Genomic DNA, 20,002 nt, shown 5'->3' with positions numbered 1-20,002 from the left:
ATATACATACCATATGTATGTATTGTATATATATACACATATACACACACACAATTGTTACTATATATATGATGTGTATATACATTTATATACATATGCAAACACACACACCCTACAGAATAACACAATCATGTGAGTGACATACTACAACCTTTGCCATATTCTATTGGTAAGAAGTCATGGGCCCTGCCCAACACTCACAGGTATGAACACGGGACTACCTTAGGGTCTGTCCACCACAGTCTGTAACTCCTCAGAAACACTGTATTGTGCCTCTCTAGCTATTAACAATTAATTGCAGCACTTTTACAGACATTGTCCTGCAAGTTCTAATGCATCCTCCCTGACAAGTGTTTCAGCAAATGTTTGAGAAGCCAGTGTTGGAGCCTTTGAAACCGGTGTTCTTAAAGTCAAAAATCACATGAAGAGTAGATAATAATTTATCCATCAAAGAAGTGAAAAACTCCCTCAAACAATTTAACTCTTTAAGCAGACCCGGTTTTTGTTTGTTTATTGACTTTCTGGCCGTACCACATGACATGCAGGGATCTTAGGTCCCCAACCTGGGATCGAATCTGCGCCCCGCCCTGCAGTGGAAGCGCAGAGCCTCAACTGCTGGACCGCCAGGGAAGTCCCAAGCAGACCAGTTTTTAGCACTCAGATTCAATGCTTTCCCCATTCATTAGCCTCACATACAATCAAACATGGTGTAGTAGTTTCCTATTGCTTCTGTAATAAAGTACCACAAGCGTAGTGGATTCATACCACACACATTGATTATCTTATAGTTGTGGCAGTCACAGTCTGAAGTCGATCAGCGGGGCTGCATTCCTTCTGGAGGCTCTAGGGAGGAATCCAGGTCCTTGCCTTTTCCGCCTTCTAGAGGCTGCCACCTTCCTTGCTCACAGCCCCACGCTACACCCACCTCTGCTTCTGTTGTCACATCTCTTCTCTCACCCTGACCCTCCTGTCTTCCTTTTCTAAGACCTTTGGGATTACATTTGGCCCACCTGGATAATCCAGGCTAATCTTCCCATCTCCAGACCCTTAATCACATCTGCAAAGTCAGCTTCTGCCAAGTAAGGTAGCTTATTTTCACTGGTTCTGAGGATTAGGATGTGTGTGTCTTTGGGGACCACTGTGCTGTCACCACGGACAGTGATTCCAGCTTAACAGAAATGGGATACGAATTATATAAGATCCATAATCATATGCCTTCATAGGTTTCAGAACATTCCCTATATAATAGATATTGGCGACCAGTTAGATATTGAATAATACTTAATACACTTTGGACTTTATACAGTGAAACTTTACAGTATTTACCTCACATATTAAGTTCCTTCATGTAATATTGAAAAAGCATTCTAAAAACACTGATGGTAACAGGCTACTGCTTTTTCTATTTTTTTTTTTCAGTACACGGGCCTCTCACTGCTGTAGCCTCTCTCGTTGCAGAGCACAGGCTCCGGATGCGCAGGCTCAGCAGCCATGGCTCACGGGCCCAGCCGCTCCGCGGCATGTGGGATCTTCCCAGACTGGGGCACGAACCCACGTCCCCTGCATCGGCAGGCGGACTCTCAACCACTGCGCCACCAGGGAAGCCCTCTTTTTCTTTTGAAGAAGCTCTTTACTAATCTTCTATCAAGTCTTTGTAATTATCTACAAAGTAGGTATTTAGGTCTATATCATTCTACTGGATGAATGTCTTCAAAGCACAGGGAAAAGTGACTACATAACAAATCAGAGAATAGACAGAGTGAGGGATGAGAGCTTCCAGTTGGAGATTTGGGTTCATTATCTTCTCACCTGCCTGACAACTATGTCTCCCATATCTCGACCATATCTCGATATAGACTGTTATTAAATCTTGTAAAGATTAATCGTATTTGAATGTGATGGCTCCACAGCCTCAGCTGTACAGAACTGAAAAAGTAACAAGGAAAATGCAGTATGGTTTAGACTCTAGGAAGTAGACCGTGTATACAGTTAATGGAACTGGTCTGCATTCTTACTCAATTATCCTTTGTCAAAGATGCTATTTCCTGTGTTTGAACTTTTCCATAACATCAGTCACTAGGGCTTATACCAATCCACTTCCAGTGGCTGTTGGGCAATTGGATTTCTTCTTAAACAAGCAATGAAAAATGGCAGCTACCCCAAATCAGCATGTATCACCAAAAGGGCACGTCATTTGATAAAATGAGAAACTGAAACTTAGATCTATCTACATCTGTTAAGTAAAGTGTTATGTTAATTTTGAACCTTTAGGCTGTCATTAAAAATATCAAATGATTCTCCAGTTTTTAAGTGTATCAAGGCCAAATGATGAATTTTCAAATTAGAACACAATTGAAAAAAAGATTTAAATAATATAAAAAGCAAGTAACATTGTGTCTACTGCTGGGGGCGGGGTGGGGAGGGGAAGGACATCTTGAATGGTTGAAATGAAGATGTCAAGAAACAGCGACTCCTGACCAGGAAAAGGATTTCAAAACCTAACAGTGGTTAACCAGGCACTGCCTCAATCTCACCACTTAGGGGCTGAAATCCAAAGAATATTAGGTAGGAAAAGAAACGCATGTCCTTGTTAATGTTCCCCTTTTCACGTCTTTTTGGCTCGCTTAGCAGCTCTCTGCTTTGCTCTTTCAAATGTGCTTCTGGTCCCGAGTCCGTCTCACTCCTGCTTCTGCTCCCGCACCCCTGCACCCACTACTGCTGCAGTTGAAGTTCTCCTTTTTTTTGAACTTTGATATATTTTCATGAATCATCAGTATCTCTTGTCTTCTCTTCATCAGCTTGGCATAAGGGTGTTCAGCATTTAGCAGAATGAAGCATTTTTGTCCAACATTGAAGGACATTCTTTAAATTTCAAAAACTCTTAATCTCAGCGCGTCTATTCAGACAAGCCGTTTTCTCTGTGAGTTCCCGGATGTGGGAGGGGGTTGTTTTGACCTCTGTAGATCCATCAAATAGTGAGAAAGCAGTCCTTGCTCTAGAACCAAGTTCTCCACCAGCCCTTCATCTTCAGAAGCCACTAGAACACAGTGGCTCCATCTTGGACCAGGGTGGGCTCTGCTCCACACAATGTCCTCCCAGAAACCTAGGCAGAAAGAGCCTCCACCATCAGGGACATCAGGTCATTGTGGTGGGAAGAGAACATGGCCATGGCGTTTTGCTTGCCCGTCTAATGGTCCTTTGCATTTCCATATAAATTTAGATGCCGTTTGACAATCCCTTCTCTCCCCACCCCCACCAAAAAAAGAAAACCAAACCAAAAACCTTCCAGAATTTGGAATAACATTGTATAGATCCCTCCAATAGCTAGATTATTTTAAATACATACTAACCCACACTATTTTCTAAGCCATGCATTTTACATAAATCATCTCATGTAGTCTTCACAGTAATGCTGAGCAGGCTGTAGTATTATTTCCATTTCACAGATGGAAAAGCTAAAGTTTAGGGTTTCCCTGGGGCGCAGTGGTTAAGAATCCGCCTGCCAATGCAGGGGACACGAGTTCGAGCCCTGGTCTGGGAAGATCCCACATGCCGCGGAGCAACTAAGCCCCTGTGCCACAACTACTGAGCCTGCGCTCTAGAGCCCACGAGCCACAACTACTGAGCCCGCGTGCTACAACTACTGAAGCCCACACGCCCTAGAGCCCGTGCTCGGCAACAAGAGAAGCCACCGCGAAGAAAAGCCCGTGCACTGCAACAAAGAGTAGCCCCCGCTCACCACAACTAGAGAAAGCCTGCGTGCAGCAAGCAACAAGCACCCAATGCAGCCAAAAATAAATAAATAAAATAAATTAAAAAAACCAAAAATGCTAAAGTTTAGCAAGAGTAAAGTAGTTTACCAGAGGCTACAGTTCATAAGAGATGAGATCTAGGACCAGAGTCTGCAGCCTTTACCACTATGTACAGCTGAGGGAGGGAGGGAGAGAGGAAGGGAGGGAGGGAGTGGAGGGAGATTGGGTGGGTAGATGGAGGGAGGGAGTTATTCAGGGGAAGGCAGACCTGGAGGAAAACTTCCCCAAGGTTTCTTACGCGTGCTCTCTCTCTACTGCTCAACATCTGTCTACCTTGATACATAATTATTTGTCCAAATAGTAACAGACCTTCTTCTCTGATTTCAGCATTTACACAGGAAGTTCTTACAACGAGCTGCCTGCCAGCCGCCCTTCCCCAGATCCCAAATGCAACCCTGGCCAGGTGGCGCAGAGAACAGTCACTCTGCTGGTCATGCTGAGCTCATACCCTGTAAGTCTGACGGCTGCACAGATCGGGCTTCAGCTAGCAACCCGATCCCAGTGGTGTCTGTCCCTAATCCCCTAAGGGATGAGGGACCGATTGAGAGACTGAGCCTCTGTCAGGCACCAAGGGAGAAAGAAATGCCAGAGCCCACCCACTGGGACTGGGAGTAAGGTTAAGTACAGCTTTTGTGGTCCTTTCTGTCTGTCTCTTGTAGGATGGATGTTGGATGAGGTTAAGACTGGGTCCCCTCCCTTCTCCCACTTTACCAATGCCTGATCTCATGGGGTTAGTTTGGAGCCCACCACTATGGCATCATCAACCTCCGTGCCAGCTCCTTGTTCCAGGTCCAAGAAGCCTCTGGGCAAAATGGCTGGTGAGTGGACACAGACTCCTAATTCCTGGAGGCTACCTGGCCCCCAAACACAGGCCCTGGAGAGATGCAGGGAGGCTGACGGGGTGGGCGTGGGGGGGTCCTGCTTTGACTTCAGTGCCCACAGGCTCTGTGGGGAGTGAGGGGGCATGCATCAGGGAGCCTTCAGTCCTTTTGGCTCACAGGTTTCCCAAGTGTGCTCAGCTAGTCTCCCCAGCCTGGAAACCACTGTGCTGAGTGCTTAAAAGGGTGTCTCTTTTTAACTAAATCGCCCTGAACCATTCAGAGGTAGGAGCCAAGGAGAGAGAAAAAAACAGATCAACCTCCAGGACACCACACTCTCTGTCCCGGTCAAAATGGGGAAGCTGAGCTGAAACCATTTGGAGTACTCACAATATGCCAGACACTGCATTATCTCCGCTGATCTTCAACAACAACTAAAATGAACCCATTTTACAGAAGAGGAAGTGGAGACATAGACTGACTTGCTTATGGTCGTATAGAAAGCAAGTAGCAGGTCCACAATCAAATCTGTTGCCCCACTCCAAAGCGTGGCCCCGGATCACTCAGCTCTAAGGTCTTCAGGTACCCTGGGCAGTGAGTGGTCCTCTTGCACATTTCCATTTTACCCATTTAGCAACAAGCTAGGATTTCTCAGGGCCAAACAGATGACAATCCCTGGCTCTCTCCCTCCCATAGTGGGTAGCCCCTTAATCTAAATCCACCTCCCCTCAATGCTGAAAGTGGGTTTGGGGCCTAATTGATCTTTACCAGCTTAACGTAGCTCTACTTCCTGACTCACGGATTGTCGACTAGTCAGCTTGTGGGAAGTTCTGGTTAGGATAGGCTAGGGGGGTACCAGCAATCGAAGGGCGTGGAGCAAAGCCATCTTTCCCAATCAGGCTTGTGAAACAGCCAGAGTTCTTTTCTTTCTTCCTTCCTTCCTCCCTCCCTCCCTCCCTCCCTCCTTTCCTTTCTTCCTTTTTTTCCCCTCATATTGTTGTTATACCAAAACCTTTACAAAAAATTATTGAGGTATAATTGACATACAACATTCTATCCGTTTCAGGTGTACAGCATAATGATGCAACATGCGTATACATTGTGAAGCAATCATTACAAGTCTAGTTAACATCCATCACCATACATAGTTACAGATTGATTTTCTTCTTGGGATGAGAACTTTTAAGATCTGTTCTCTTGGCACCTTCAGAATATGCAGTATGGTAAGACAGGCCGGCATTACATCCCTGCCGACTTACAAAGCTGCCAGAGTTTTTATGTGTTCCCAAAACCTTTAAAGATAAGGGAGACTTTGGGGCAAGTCCTGAGGGATGTACACAGTAGCAGAGCAGCAGGTGTGAGAAGAAGGTGGACAGGGGAGATGGGCTGACCTCCTCCCCGCGGTGGCTCCTCTCTGGGGGGGTCGCCAGGAGACCCCTGCTGAAAGCTCCAGGCCTCAGCAGTGCTTCTTCCCCGCAGACTGGTTCAGGCAGGCCCTGTCGAGAAAGCCCACAAAGACGCCCGTCTCCCCAGAAAACACCCGCAGTGACGGTTCACAGCCGAGCTCCTCGGACAGGCCCCCACCCCTGGGCCCCAGCTCAGAGGTGTCTCCCACCCCGCCACCGACACACTTGGGCGCCCACGGCAGCAGTAGCAGCAGCAGCGGCCGCTGGAGCAAGGACTATGATGTGTGCGTGTGCCACAGCGAGGAGGACCTGGCGGCCGCCCAGGAGCTGGTCTCCTACCTGGAGGGCAGCGCCGCCGGCCTGCGCTGCTTCTTGCAGCTTCGCGACGCAGACCCCGGCGGCGCCATAGTGTCCGAGCTGTGCCAGGCGCTGAGCAACAGCCACTGTCGCGTGCTGCTCATCACACCGGGCTTCCTCCGGGACCCGTGGTGCAGGTACCAGATGCTGCAGGCGCTGAGCGAGGCCCCCGGGGCGGAGGGCCGCACCATCCCCCTGATGTCAGGCCTCAGCAGAGCCGCCTACCCCGCCGAGCTCCGATTCATGTACTTCGTGAACGGCTGGGGTCCCGACGGTGGCTTTCGCCAAGTCAAGGAGGCTGTCACGCGGTGTAAGTTACGGGGAAGGGAGAAGGGGAAGGGGCTTCAGCCATAGCGCCTGCTCCACTTGGGCTTTTAGGAAACACCCAGTGTGGCCTACTACAGGCTTCAGTTCAGAGCACTTAGCAGATGCTGCGCTTTTTTTTTTTTTACAAATAGGTTTGTGGCAACCCTGCGTTGTCAGATGATGATTAGCATTTTTTTTTAGTAATAACATTTTTAAATTAAGGCATGTACATTGTATTTTTTATCAATTTTTTATTGAATTGTAGTTGATTTACAAGGTTGTGTCAATTTCTGTTGCACAGCAAAGTGATTCAGATATAGATATATATATACACATTCTTTTTTTATATTCTTTTCCATTATGGTTTATCATAGGATATTGAATATAGTTCTCTGTGAAGGCACGTACATTGTTTTTAAAAACATAATGCTATTACACACTTAATAGACTACAAAAAAGTGTATACACAACTTTTATATGCACTGGGAAGCCAAAAAATTTGTGTGACTCATTTTATTGCAATATTTGCTTTATCGTGGTGGTTTCGAACTGAACCTGCAGTATTTCTGAGGTCTGCCTGTAGTTCAGAATGCAGGCTCTGCGAAAATAACTGTGTCACTTGGACAAGCTACTTAACTGCTCTGTGCCTGGGTTTTCTCACTGGTTAAATGAGAATGAAACTATATACCTAAATAAGTATGTACACTAAGTAAATTCAGAACGTGGCCTGGCACATGTAGAGTACTTGTGACAGGCCGGGCCTAGCGCGTTATCAAGTCCTCAATAAATATAAGTCACTATTATCATTATTAGTATTAATAGTATTAGGTTTCTCTCACTGAGGTCAGGTTGGAGATGGCCACCAAGAGCTGGGAAAATGCCAGGAGGGACCCTGGTTTAGTAACGCAAACAGGTACAAAATAATAGGAAAGAATTGCCTACCATAAGCGTATCCAGGGAGGGGCGTTGTATTACAGTGGGTTTAGAAGTAAAATAGATTAAAAGGTAGCGAAGACAGGGACATGTGGGGGAAACAGAGATGCTGGGATTTGAGGAGGGTGACGAGCCATGTGATTCTCTTTCGTCCCTTTCAGATCTGCAGACCCTCAGCTGACACTTCTCACATCAGCACGGATGCAGACAGTTGGAGCAAAGCTGGAAATGGAGTGAGAGGGCCTAGGACCCTGGGTTCCATACATGTGCCAAGTTGTGAGGAGTAAGTTTGCAGCACTTTGTATGTGACCCTGGGATCAGATTGTCTGTGGCCTCCATAACCATGGGCTCCCAGGAAGGTCCCGGGGAAGCTGGGGACTCCCCCAGGAAGGCCTGGGGAAGCTGGGGACTCCCCCAGGAAGGCTGTGAGGGAGCTGGGGACTCCCCCAAGAAGGCCTGGGGAAGCCAGAAAGTGGAGGTGGAAGGAAGCGTGATACCAAGACATCACCCACGCGCTGCCTCCTGCGCGACTGGACGTGAAGCCTGGCACATCGTGCCCATGTCTTCTTCCCCTGGAATCGGGCACTGGTGTCTAGGTGCCTTCCTCCTGAAGAGGTGGCTCACCTGAGTAAGGAGCTGGAAGCCTGGACTGCGCGCCTCAGCTGGGGGGTTTTCCCAGTTGCCTGCGGAAGCCCTGAACAGGTGTCAGGAGAGAACAACAGGTATAGCGTCTTTCACACTCACACTCTTGCCGGAGTCTCCCAGTGAGTCGTTCACTTCCGAAAGCTGCATGGAAGATGCCCTCAGCACGTCTACAGGACAAATACTGTCCTGTATTTGTTTTCACTGCACGCCTGTCATTAAAGACTCACACCTAGAAATGAGTCTGAAGAGGGGACAGAAGAGGGGAGGGAGCAGGTGGGGTGAAGAGGAGGAAAGCTCAGACCCTTTAGCTGGGATCAAAAGCCCACCCACCAATGCTCTGACATATGGGGGCCTCATCAGGCATCTGGCTAGAACTCCTGCTTTTACAGTAGTTCCTTCACCTCTGCACTCAGAGGAATCAGTGTATTTCTTCTGGCAGATCGATGGTCTACCTTGTAGGACAGGCAGAGTTTCATTCATCCGTTCTTAGTAAAACTTGGTTGTTGAACTGAAATGAATTTATGATTCCCCTGATGTGTACTTTTGTGTCTCTTCTCCCTCTTCCCCCACCACATCTCCTCCTTTTACTGAAAAAAATGTATATATATATATTAAATTGAGATATAATTGACATATAACATATTAGTTTTAACTGTACATGATTCTCTATTTGTATATATTGTGAAAAAATTTTATTTTTAATTACAAATTATCTTATTACATACAAAAGGACTAAAGAATAATGCAGTGTACACTCACGTACTCAACACCCAGCTTAGAAGCCAAACCTCACAATCCCCATGTTGCTCCCTTTGTGCCCTTACATTCTCTTCCCTACTCCCACCAGAAGTAACCACTATTCTGAATTTTGAATTTATCATTCTTAGCTTTTCTCTAGAAATTTATTACATATGTATGCATCCCTGACAATATATTAACTTTTACATGGTTTTACACTTTACATAAATGGTGTTATATTCTGCAAAGTCCTCTTTTTTTTTTTTTTTTTTTTGCCATGTTTGTAAGATGTGTCCATATTGATTCATGGAGCTGCAGTAAATTCACTTTCATTCCGTTATGTAAATATACCACTATTCAGTCGCACATGTTTTTACAAGTGGACATTTGGTTGTTTCCAGTTTTTTTGCTGTTGAAAACAATGAGCCTGTGAGCATTTTTATTCTTGTGTATGTTTCCAAGAGCAAGATTTTCTAGGATTTAACCTAGATGGAGAACAGCTGGGTAGTGAAGCGTGTGCACCTTCAGTTCTGGTAGAAGATACCAAATTTTCTTCCAGATTGGTTGTGCAATTTATGTTCCTGCCATTTGTGCATAAGAGTTGCCACTTTTGCATGTTCTTGCTAACATTTAGAATTATCAGATTTTTTAAATTTTATTTTTTTGCCACGCTGCACGGCTTGTGCGATCTTAGTTCCCTGACCAGGGATTCAACCCGGGCCCCGGCAGTGAGAGCACCGAGTCCTAACCACTGGACTGCCAAGAAATTCCCTAGACTTATCAGTTTTTTAAGTGTTTAATAAGCTGGCGGATGAACACTGGTATCCCATTGTCATAATATTCTTTTTTTCCTTTTGCCTTTTTTTATTAAAAAATATATATATCATACACTAAAAGTAAGAAGGAAGTTTGATGAACCCCCATATACCTATCACCCACTTTCAACAATTACCAACTCAGAGATAAGCTTTTATTAATAATAACCTTACCCATTAGTCAACCGAAGATCATTTTGAAGCAAATCGCAGGTATTATTTTATTCTAAATATTTAAGCATGTCTCTCTAAATTATTAGAAGTTTAAAAAAAAATGACCACCATATAACAGTATCTTTTAAAGAACAGAAGCTTTATTTTTTAATGTGAAAACTTTTATCTATTACTTTGTAGTCTGTGCTTTTTGTGTCTTCTTTAGGAAATCTTCCCTACTCCTGTAGTTTCTTCTGGAAGTATTTCACATTTAGGTCTTTAATCCACCTGGATGTTTTGTTTGGGTTTGTTTTTGTAGCTCTTGGTTTATAAGTTAGAGATACTTTTTTTTTTTTCATTTGAATAGCCATTATTTACTGACTAGTCCATCCTTTCCCCACTGATTGTGATGTCACTGCTGTTACACGTTGTCATACGTGAGGGTCTGCTCCTGGGTTCTCCAGCCTCCTCCCTTTGTTGATGTATCCCTGTGTCAGTGGCACCGTGGCTTATGTACTGTTGTTGTTAGTAAACCTGGATAACTTAATAGTCAGCTCTTCCCCTTCCTCTTAATCATGAAAATCACTTCCACCCTTCCTGTTCCTTTACTCTTTCATGTAAATTGTTTATTCAGTTTGTCAGATTCCAGGAAAAGGCCAGTTAATATTTTTATTGGACTTACATTGAGTTGAGAGATTAATTTGGAAAGGATAGATTTTTTAATTATATTGAATCTTTCTCCTAATAAAAATGGCATGTCTCCATTTATTCATGTCTTTAAATGTATTTCAATAAAAACTTTATAAATCTTTTCCATATTGGTCAGTCACATTTTTTATGAGATTTATTCCTTAGTATGTCATATTTTCTGTTGCTACTGTAAAAGGTTTTTTTAAAAAAATATTTTTATTCATTCATTCATTCATTCATTTTGGCTGCACTGGGTCTTTTTTTTTTTATAAATTTATTTATTTGTTTTTGGCTGTGTTGGGTCTTTGTTGCTGCGCGCGGGCTTTCGCTAGTTGCGCTGAGTGAGGGCTGCTCTTCGTTGCGGTGCGTGGGCTTCTCATTACATGCACCGGGTGTTAGTTGCGGCATGCGGGATCTTTTTTTTTTTAGTTGCGGTATGCGAACTCTTAGTTGCGGCATGCATGTGGGATCTAGTTCCCCAACCAGGGATTGAACCCCGGGCCCGTTGCATTGGGAGCGTGGAGTCTTAACCACTGGACCACCAGGGAAGTCCCCCATATTGATTTAATATAAGCAAACTACTGAATTATTTATTCTATAAGACTATAGACTTTGTTGGGTTTCTATAAAGACAATCATATAATTTGCAAGACAAAACAAAAACTTATCTTTCTCTGCTGCCTAGGACCACCAGTAAGATATTGAAAGTGACAACTTTGTCTAAATTATGATTTCAAAGGGAATGCTTCAGACATTTCACCATTATACGTGGTATCTGTTGTACGTTTTGGGTTTGGTACATATTTTTTAACAAGCTGTAAGTTTCCTGTTGTTTCTAGTTGATTATGAGTTTTACTTATGTTGAATGGGTTTGAAATATATTCTAAAATTTCCGCATCTACTGAAATGATGTTTTTTTCCCCCTTTTAAATGGTAATTCAGTGAATAACATTAGATTTTCTAATGTTAAGCTGGTCTTATATTCCCGGGGTAAACTTATCTTGATCGTGATGTATTATTACCTTTGTTTAAATTGCAGGATTCAGATTGCTAACATTTTCTTCATGACTTTACATGTATATCCGTATGTAAGATTGGCCCATAATTATCCTTTCTTGTATTATCCTTTTCTGGCTCTGTTACCAAGGTTATATCAGCTTTCTAAAATAATTGGGGAGTGGTCCCTTTTTTCTATGCATTGATGAGTTAAAGCTTGGAATTAATTGCTCCTTGAATGTTTAGTAGACTAATCTGCAAATGCAGTTGGACCTAGCGTGTTTTGCAAGGGGGAGAGTGGGGCGGATTTAAAACTCCAGTTTCTGTATCTTAAAGAGTTATAGATCTATTTAGATTTTTCATTTCTTCTGGAGTCGATTTGGCGTAAACAGTGAAGAATACAAAACTGGCTGAAATAGATTTTTCAGTTTGAATTCCCGGATCATGTAGGCAGTATGAATCTGAATTCTAAACCTGCATGGAGATTGGCCTGTGATTACAAATTTTCAGGGGTTTTTGTCTTTTTTTTTTTCTTCTCCCCTCCGGAGCCAGATGTTGAGGCAGGTAAGCTTCCTAAACATCTTGTCTCCTTTAGTAGGGCAGCTTTTCTTTTACTTTTTAAGTAGTTGGCCCTTTCATTGAGGTGGGGGCCCTTTAGAGATCTTGGCTCGCTGGGAAGTTTTCTCTTCCAACTCCTCGCTTGCATGAGCCCAGATCTGCGCCTTAAACGTCACATTTTAAAGCCCGAGGCTCTAGATTTCTAGAAACAAGCCATCACCCTTAGAACTTCAGCTTCAATACCCACTTACTATTCTATAGATTTGTGCTCCCACATTTTTTGTTTCTGAAAATTTTATTTTCTTGGGAGCACAGGAATGTAACCAAAGGGATGTTTTAAATTTTGCATCCAGAATGTTTAGGTGTTTTTAGCTGATTGTTTTTAGAATATCTAGTCTGCCATACTACCTGAAGTGGAAGTGTCTAGTCCTTCTTTAAACTAAACTAAACAAATAAGTAAAATAAAAGGGAGAAGTTTTGAGATTCCGCAAGAAAATGGAAGGATTGATGCTTATAGACTAGGGCTTCCCAGTAACAACCTTCTAATACAACAATGTCCAGTTGAACTTTCTGTGGTGATGGAAATGTTCCACATCTGTGCTGTCCAATGTGATACGAGCCATGCGAGCCGTACGTGGCTATCAAGCACTTGAAACGTGGTTGTATGACTGAGGAACTGAATTTTAAATTTCATTTAATTCTAATTAATTTAAATATAAAGTTACATGTGGCTAATGGCTATTGGATAGGACAGTGCAGAGCCTTCTAATGTTTCCAAACAAGCTGAACTAAAAAATTATCAGCAGACAAATGCCTCTGAAGCCAAGTGAAGATTTACTGCTGTAAAGGTCCCTTACACTCTGCTGTCTGGTATTGCAGCAGGTCCTCTGGGGGCTGAGGCTCCCTATGAGCTCATCTTTTCCTTGAGCCAGGCCCTCTTATGAGTAGAATTCTGACCTTATGCATATTCTAATTAGCATTATACAGTTGGTCCTCCAACAATGTGGGGCTTAAGGGCGCCAACCCTCTGTGCAGTAGAAAACCAGCTACAACTCTACAGTTGACCCTCTGGACGCGTATCTGTGGATTCACGTAGTAATGCAGTATTTACTATTAAAAAAAAATCTGAGTATATGGAGACCCTGCAGTTCTAACTCGTGTTGTTCAAGGGCCAAGTGTATGCTTCTTTTCTTTTCTTTTTTTTTCTTCAGCTAAGACAGCAAAAGAGATGATTTACTGTACACATTACATTCAGCCGCAACTGAGAACAGAACTAGTACAGAATGACACAGGTCCAGGGCAAAGGACCAAAAGGGGTCGTTTTGATGTGAGCAAGGTGGGTCTCTCAAAGGTTGTCGAGGCAATCAGAATGGGCATACATGTTCCAGATCCACTGAGACAAGTTCTAGACAGTAGGTATGCAGCCCAACAATTTCTACCAGCATCCCTGGCCTCTGGCTTCCCTTGTTTCTGCTCCTGTGGCCTCCATGGGTGTACGATTTTACTGGGACCTCTGCCTCATCTTTCTTCTTTTGTGCTTGAGCCTGCACCTTTGCTTCTTCCTCCACTTCGCTCTCATGGCACGGAGGTTTCTCAGGAGATGTCACTAAGGCTGAGAGCTGTTGCTTTTCTTTTTTAAAAAAGTTGTTTCAAAGAAAAATTTCACTTGGAGTGACAATTATTTTTCTGGAAAGCACAGACTTCACTCTCCTGAAGTTTCCACCAAAGCCACCATATTTCAACCAGTCTTGCTAATAGCCCAGCTGGTCACTCATGCTTATGCGGGGACGGGGAAGAGGAGCTAGAGAAAGTGCTATAAGTTTAACTGGACTAGTGCAAGCTCACCCAACAGGACTTTGAAAACCCAATATGCTCCCTCCCACCAAATTAAAAAAAATTTAAAAAGTAAGGGTGGTGAGTAGAAAATACCAACGGTTTGCTGACAAAAAAAATGTCGCCTGCCATTTCAGTAAACAACAAATACTGCCACCATCAAGCCATCAGCCACGCAGCCACCCCATGGTGCACCTGAGGGGAATTCAGGATGGAGAAAAAGAGGATACTGGCCCTAGATAGTTAAGATGCATATCTAAGGAATAATTCCAAGGAGCCCAGACTCTTGTATTTTCCCATACACAGACAAGCACTAAAATCATTAACTTGAGATGTCTTTTTTGTGATTAGCAGTAATCTTTTTTAAATTAATTAATTAATTATAGTATTTATTTATGTATTTATTTTTGCTGCTCCGGGTCTTAGTTGTGGCACATGGGACCTTCATCGCGGCATGGGGGATCCTCAGTTGTGGCATGCATGCGGGATCTAGTTCCCCGACCAGGGATCGAACCGGGGCCCCCTGCATTGGGAGTGTGGAGTCTTACCCACTGTACCCCCAGGGAAGTCCCCTAATAGTAACCTTTTGATGTTCAACTACATTTTTTTTTCAGCAAAAACTCCTATATATCCTGGCTCCTCCCTTACCTCTTTGGAACAGCTCCTCAGAGCTATCCTGACAGTCCGTCTCCCTGGCTGTAGTCCTCAGTAAGGTCCCTGAATAAAATATAACTTTTAACTTTTACATTGTGCGTTTTTTTTCCAGTTGGCAGGTTTCAGCAGGGGTGAGCTCACTGCTCAGGAGATGATGCTGATGTGCCATTGGTCCCTGGAAGGGTGTGCTCGAGCACCGGGAGGTTGCAGAGAAATTATCAGTAAAAATTTTACATGGCCAAAAAAAGAAAAGAAACTCCGATGGATGAATCATATTCATGCTGCAAATCACAACCCTGGTAGCACGGTGGACACATGGTCAAAGTGGGTGAAACGGAGCAGGACACTGTGAGGCCTTCCTGGGAGCAGACCCCAGCACTACCCCCATCTCAAGTCTGTAGAAAACCTTCAGCCTCCTAGGCCTTCCCAGAGTTCCAAAGAGCAAGCTGAATCAGAGAAGTGAGGAAATGCAGAGACAAAGGAAAACAGTCAAACAAGACAAAAATAATAATAGTTTAGCCATAAAACAAAGTCAAGGACCCTTAGTTCCTCCTCCAGGGCTAGAGATAATATCCTGAGCCATATCCCTGAGTTATTTCGCAGAGACTGAAGTCCCCACCAGGTGGAAGAAGTTAACTGCAAACCGCGTGCTGACCATAACTGCGTAGACTCCCAGCCTCTCTGGAACTAGAAGGTTGATGTTGACTCCAGAAATACCACCTAGTTACATCACCACCAACCAATCAGAAGAAGTCCAGGAACTATCAGGCACCCCATGACCCTCTCCCTCATCTTGTCTTTAAAATCGCATCTCTGAAAGTCATCAGGGAGTTCAAGTCTTCTGAGCATGAGCTGCCCACTCTCCTTGCTTGGCCCTACCTTGAGAGCCTTGCTACTTTCCTTCACCGCAACCCAGGGTGGGTAGACTGGTGGGCTGGGGGGAGCACACACAAACTCGGTTCAGTAATGTGGATACAGAGGGGCAGGAGCCTCCAGGCTGGAGGTTTTAGAAATGTATTTCAGTCCCTGTTCACTTACCTTTCTTTTCAGCCAAAAGTACTGAGAACTGAATAGGATGAACATTTCTGTAAAATGAAAACGGGTGAAAACTGGAAATGATTTAAGGGCTTGCTCTAAAAACAAATTGACCAAGAAATAGATTGGCTCAACAGATTTATTTCTGAAACATCCCTTCCACTCTAATCAATGTGGGTGTAATTCTGATTAAAATGTGCATTCAACCAAAGTGTCAACGCATTGAGTCCAAACGGCGTCTTTTGGCTCCTGCCCCTGGGAGGCTGGGGCAGCCCTCTCCCCTGCAGCCTCTCTAGCCCGCCTCTTTAGGGACTTGTTGCCTTCTCGCTGCCCTCAGCACCGGCCTCCACTCGGGCCGGCTAGCACCAGGGGACCAAGGGGAGGTAACTTGAATTAAAACGCTCGTTCCGGGTGGATCCGAGGGATCAGCGCTCCGAGGCTCCCTAAGGCCGGAAGGGATGCGGCCTTCGGCGCGGACCACGTCGGGAGTTGTAGTCACCGCCCCTTGGCTGAGGTGGGAGGAGGCGGCCGGGAGGGGCGGGGCCGCGGCCGGGTTCGCGCAGGCGCACACCTCCCGCCGGGCAGCATGGCGGACACAGCGCCGCAGCCCAACAAGAGAAAGCGCGAAGTGGATGCCGAGGAGGCGGAGGCGCTCAGCACAGAGGGGAAAGAAGCGGGCGTTGGGAATGGTACCTCCGCCCCTGTCCGCTTACCTTTCTCCGGCTTTAGAGTGAAAAAAGTGCTGAGGGAGTCTGCGCGGGACAAAATCATTTTCCTACACGGGAAGGTACCATTAGGCAGCCCTGGGGAGGGGATGCGGGAAGGAGTGACCCAATCGTCGCCTCGGAGGCGGATTTTTTTTTTTTTCTTTTTTTAGATTCTTCGGAAAATACCAAGCACATTCCTCGGTGGGGAGCGGGGAAGGCAGAGTGCACTAAAATTCAGGGGGGTTAGTTCGTGGAGGAGGCAAGACTACCTGTGAAATTAAGGGAATTAACACGCGTAGGGCTAATTTTCCTAATTCGTCTTTTACGAAAAAAACCTAACATTTGTAGAGTGTATTGCCGATTCATAATCACATGTTGAAGTCCCTAAGCAGTCATCAGTCATTCATTAAACCTGGAAGTTGCTAGGAACCCAGCAAGTGTTGCCGGACGGTCTTGCTATTCCAGGCCCCAGGTAGGGACATAGAGACTGGGAGGTCTGATCCTTGCTATAAAGAACTCCAGCCCCAGCCGAGGAGACAGTTTATTAAATTGGTGATTCAGTTCCGCATATCACGCTCTGACAGTCCAGCACTGAGCTGGGTGCGGGGGACGTAGTGATGAAAGTTACCATCCTTGGTCTTCAGGAGAGCCGAGTATCTTCAGGTAGGCAGACACCGCTGCCTCTAATGCCATGTGCTCAGCTTTCCAGCAGGGGCTGAGGAGAGACTGGAGACCACCTCAAGAACTAGTGAGGACGCTGGCCAAGGGTTCTCCAGAACTCCTGGCAGGAGCTCTCACTTTTGAGAGCATCAGGGGGACCTGGCCGAGGCTTCTGCCGAGGCTTCCATGCCTCTCTGTGTCTCTCTCTTTTTTTTTGGCGGTGCTGGATCCTAGTTCCCAGACCAGGGATTGAACCCACGCCCCCTGCATTGGAAGCGTGGAGTCTTAACCACTGGACTGACAGGGAAGTCCCTGCAACTTGTTTTTTACAAGGTTCTGTCTGGTTCTCTCACCCCTACCTGTCTTCAGTCTGCAGCACCTGCTGAAGATTTTAGCCATGAGAACCTTCGACCTAGAAGCCTGTTGGGATACTCAGATTCTAGTTTCTGTTTCAACATTGACTATTCGTGTGACTTTGGGCAAGCAGTCTTCTCTGGACCTCAGTTTCTTCGTCTGTAAAATGGGGAGAATTTGACAGAGGCCTTGTGAGCCTAAAATAGAAGACAGCTGAGAAGCTTTGCATCGTTTAGAAGGAGGATGTGAGAGCTGCCACAAGGATTTGGGTTGATGAGATACCTTCTCTGGGAGAAGAAACATGGGCGCCATCGGCTAGACTTCCCCAGAGGGAAGACTGCAGGGAAGGAAATCCCAGGTGCTGGGATTGCAGAGGCCCTGGGAGCTTTTACATCTTTTACCTTTGCTCTCCAGGCCTCACCTGTGCTTCTGCCCCTGGGCCCACTGATGGTGTCTCACCCACAGGTTAATGAGGCTTCTGGGGATGGGGACGGAGAGGATGCCATTGTGATCCTGGAGAAGACACCATTTCAGGTGGACCACGTTGCCCAGCTCCTGAAGGGCAGCCCTGAGCTCCAGCTGCAGTTCTCCAATGATATCTACAGCACCTATCACCTGTTCCCTCCAAGGCAACTGAGTGGTGAGCACGTGGGGTGGAGGTGGCTGCCTGTGGGGAGAGTGGGATGGTGGGGAATTAGGGGGTGTGGTGACCACTCCACAACTGATTTGCATATTCTAGTGCAGTGGTTCCCTATGGAGGAAGGAGCAATCTCTGAAGACATTTTTGGCTGTCAGATCTGGGGAGGTGGGGTGCTGCTGGTACCTAGAAGGTGGAGACCAGAGATGCTGCCAAATATCCTACAAAACACAGGCTGGGCCTCCACAACAAAGAAATGGCAACGGTGCCGAGGTTGAGAAACCCAGTTCTGGTGTGATGTGTTTTGGGGTGAGAGTGTGATTCATAGGATAGAACGGTTTCATCTACTAATTGAGTAATAATGATTGTCAGCACTTATGAAACCCTTACTGTTGTGCTAGCCACCATTCTAAGTACTCTACATGTGTCATTGTACTTAGTCTTCAAAATAGCCCTATCGCGATAGGACTTTACAGGTGAGGAAAATGCGATGTGGGAAGGTTAATGCTGTGTGTCTAAGATCACACGGCAAAAAGGTGGCAGAGAAACTGAGATCTTTTTAGTCGACTGAGGACTTGCTCACCACGCGGCTGTGGAATGAGCCGTGTGCTGGGTGCTGCAAGATCAGTTAGTTCCCTGAAGGAACTCACTTTCTAGGGGGGAGACAGTGTGATTGACGAAGGACTTGAGAAGGGCAGGGGTGTGTGGGTTAAAAGGCAGTGACTTGGTTTTGATTGCAAGTATTTTTTAATTTATGAAGAAGTGGAAGAAGAAGAAGATTCCATGCCTAAAGCCAGACGCGCTGTGAGCTTTTCTCCTTCAGACGGTTAGATTCAGGAGGCAGCTTCGTGGGAAGCACGAGGCAGCCTGGCTGACCTTGAAGGTTCCTTCCAACCGGGAAATTCTGGAACGTGCTTCGCAGCCCAGGACAGTTTTATAATATCCTTCTGTCTTTATTTGTCCTCCAGCATTTAAGAACAGTTTGGCTTTACGGATATCCTGCCACAGTCTTTTGGATAGACTTAGTCTTTTCCGCACCCCCGAGAAAGGGTTCTCTTGTTGTCCTTCGGAAATATATGTGAATGCTTAATGTGAGACAAGCAAACTTTTCACGGCTGGAAGCAAAAGAGCCCGGTCCTTTGTTGAAAGAGGGCCAGATTGATCGGTTCCCGTTGACGGAAATGGACGGCTGTATTTGCTTTCTCAGGCGCTGACATTTAAGCAGACATAGTCGTCAACACAGCGTGACGAAGCATGACAGTAGCCAAACACTGTAGTCAAACACGACGTGGGGCAGCCCCCAAACTACAGGCTCTGGGACCGTTATTCTGCTGCACCCCCTGCCCTTGCCTTACCCTTTTCTCTGTCCACCCTCCCCACCCTCATCCAAGATTCAGAAGGTTTTGCTCCACAGAGCAACCTTGTAGAACTCGCTTTCATATTATTTTTTTCAGCACATGTACTTCTGCGGTGCTGCACACAGTGGGTGGTGGCTACTGCCCCGTCTTTCTATTTTTGTCATTTTTTTCCAGGATAAGCGCTGAAAGAGGCAGTGGATTATCAAGATGACAGGTGTTCGTCCCCATTCAGCCCCGGAGATGTCTGCACCTCTTCCCCAGTGCTGTACACTCCTACCTGGGAGCCTCAGGTTTTAGCTCACCTTTTCCAGGGCTCACTGTCTTTTTAGCATAAGCACACAAACAGTGCATTATATTCTTATTTTTCCTACTGAAACTAGGCATGGCAACTTGGAAGTCATAACAGCCTGGCTCAGGGCTCCACCTCATCCCTCTCTCATCTCGCTGTGCCTCCTGTCCCTGGATGACATACCAGATCAGGGATTGGCAGACCTTTTCCGTCAAGGACCAGAGATAAATATATTAGGCTTTGTGAGC

At 45.5% G+C, this 20,002-nt stretch overlaps 2 protein-coding genes across 8 annotated transcripts in view; both read left to right on the top strand.

Moving 5' to 3' along the window:
• TIRAP (TIR domain containing adaptor protein) overlaps window positions 1-10,797 on the top strand; it is a 15,944-nt gene extending 5,147 nt beyond the window's left edge. The window contains exons 1-5 of one of the 3 annotated variants that reach the window (XM_027093022.1): window positions 2,468-2,920; window positions 4,140-4,263; window positions 4,472-4,630; window positions 6,110-6,703; window positions 7,794-10,797. In XM_027093022.1, coding sequence (XP_026948823.1) covers window positions 4,564-4,630; window positions 6,110-6,703; window positions 7,794-7,813 — 681 coding nt within the window. In that variant the 5' untranslated portion in view covers window positions 2,468-2,920; window positions 4,140-4,263; window positions 4,472-4,563 and the 3' untranslated portion in view covers window positions 7,814-10,797. Of the gene's footprint in view, window positions 1-2,467; window positions 2,921-4,038; window positions 4,264-4,471; window positions 4,631-6,109; window positions 6,704-7,793 lie in introns of those variants that run through there. The other 2 variants (XM_027093020.1, XM_027093021.1) reach the window with 2 other exon arrangements.
• A 5,518-nt stretch (window positions 10,798-16,315) lies between these two features.
• The window catches only part of ST3GAL4 (ST3 beta-galactoside alpha-2,3-sialyltransferase 4), a 74,213-nt gene continuing 70,526 nt past the window's right edge, over window positions 16,316-20,002 (top strand). For 4 of the 5 annotated variants that reach the window (XM_027092965.1, XM_027092966.1, XM_027092964.1 and 1 more), the window contains exons 1-2: window positions 16,318-16,536; window positions 17,936-18,110. In XM_027092965.1, coding sequence (XP_026948766.1) covers window positions 16,336-16,536; window positions 17,936-18,110 — 376 coding nt within the window. In that variant the 5' untranslated portion in view covers window positions 16,318-16,335. Of the gene's footprint in view, window positions 16,537-17,935; window positions 18,111-20,002 lie in introns of all 5 variants that reach the window. The other variant, XM_027092970.1, reaches the window with a different exon arrangement.

This window comes from Aethalodelphis obliquidens, unplaced genomic scaffold, assembly GCF_003676395.1.
Source record: "Aethalodelphis obliquidens isolate GAN/ISIS:26980383/991018 unplaced genomic scaffold, ASM367639v1 scaffold82, whole genome shotgun sequence".
Lineage (NCBI taxonomy): Eukaryota > Metazoa > Chordata > Mammalia > Artiodactyla > Delphinidae > Aethalodelphis > Aethalodelphis obliquidens.
This window is presented reverse-complemented; position numbering and strand designations above follow the sequence as displayed.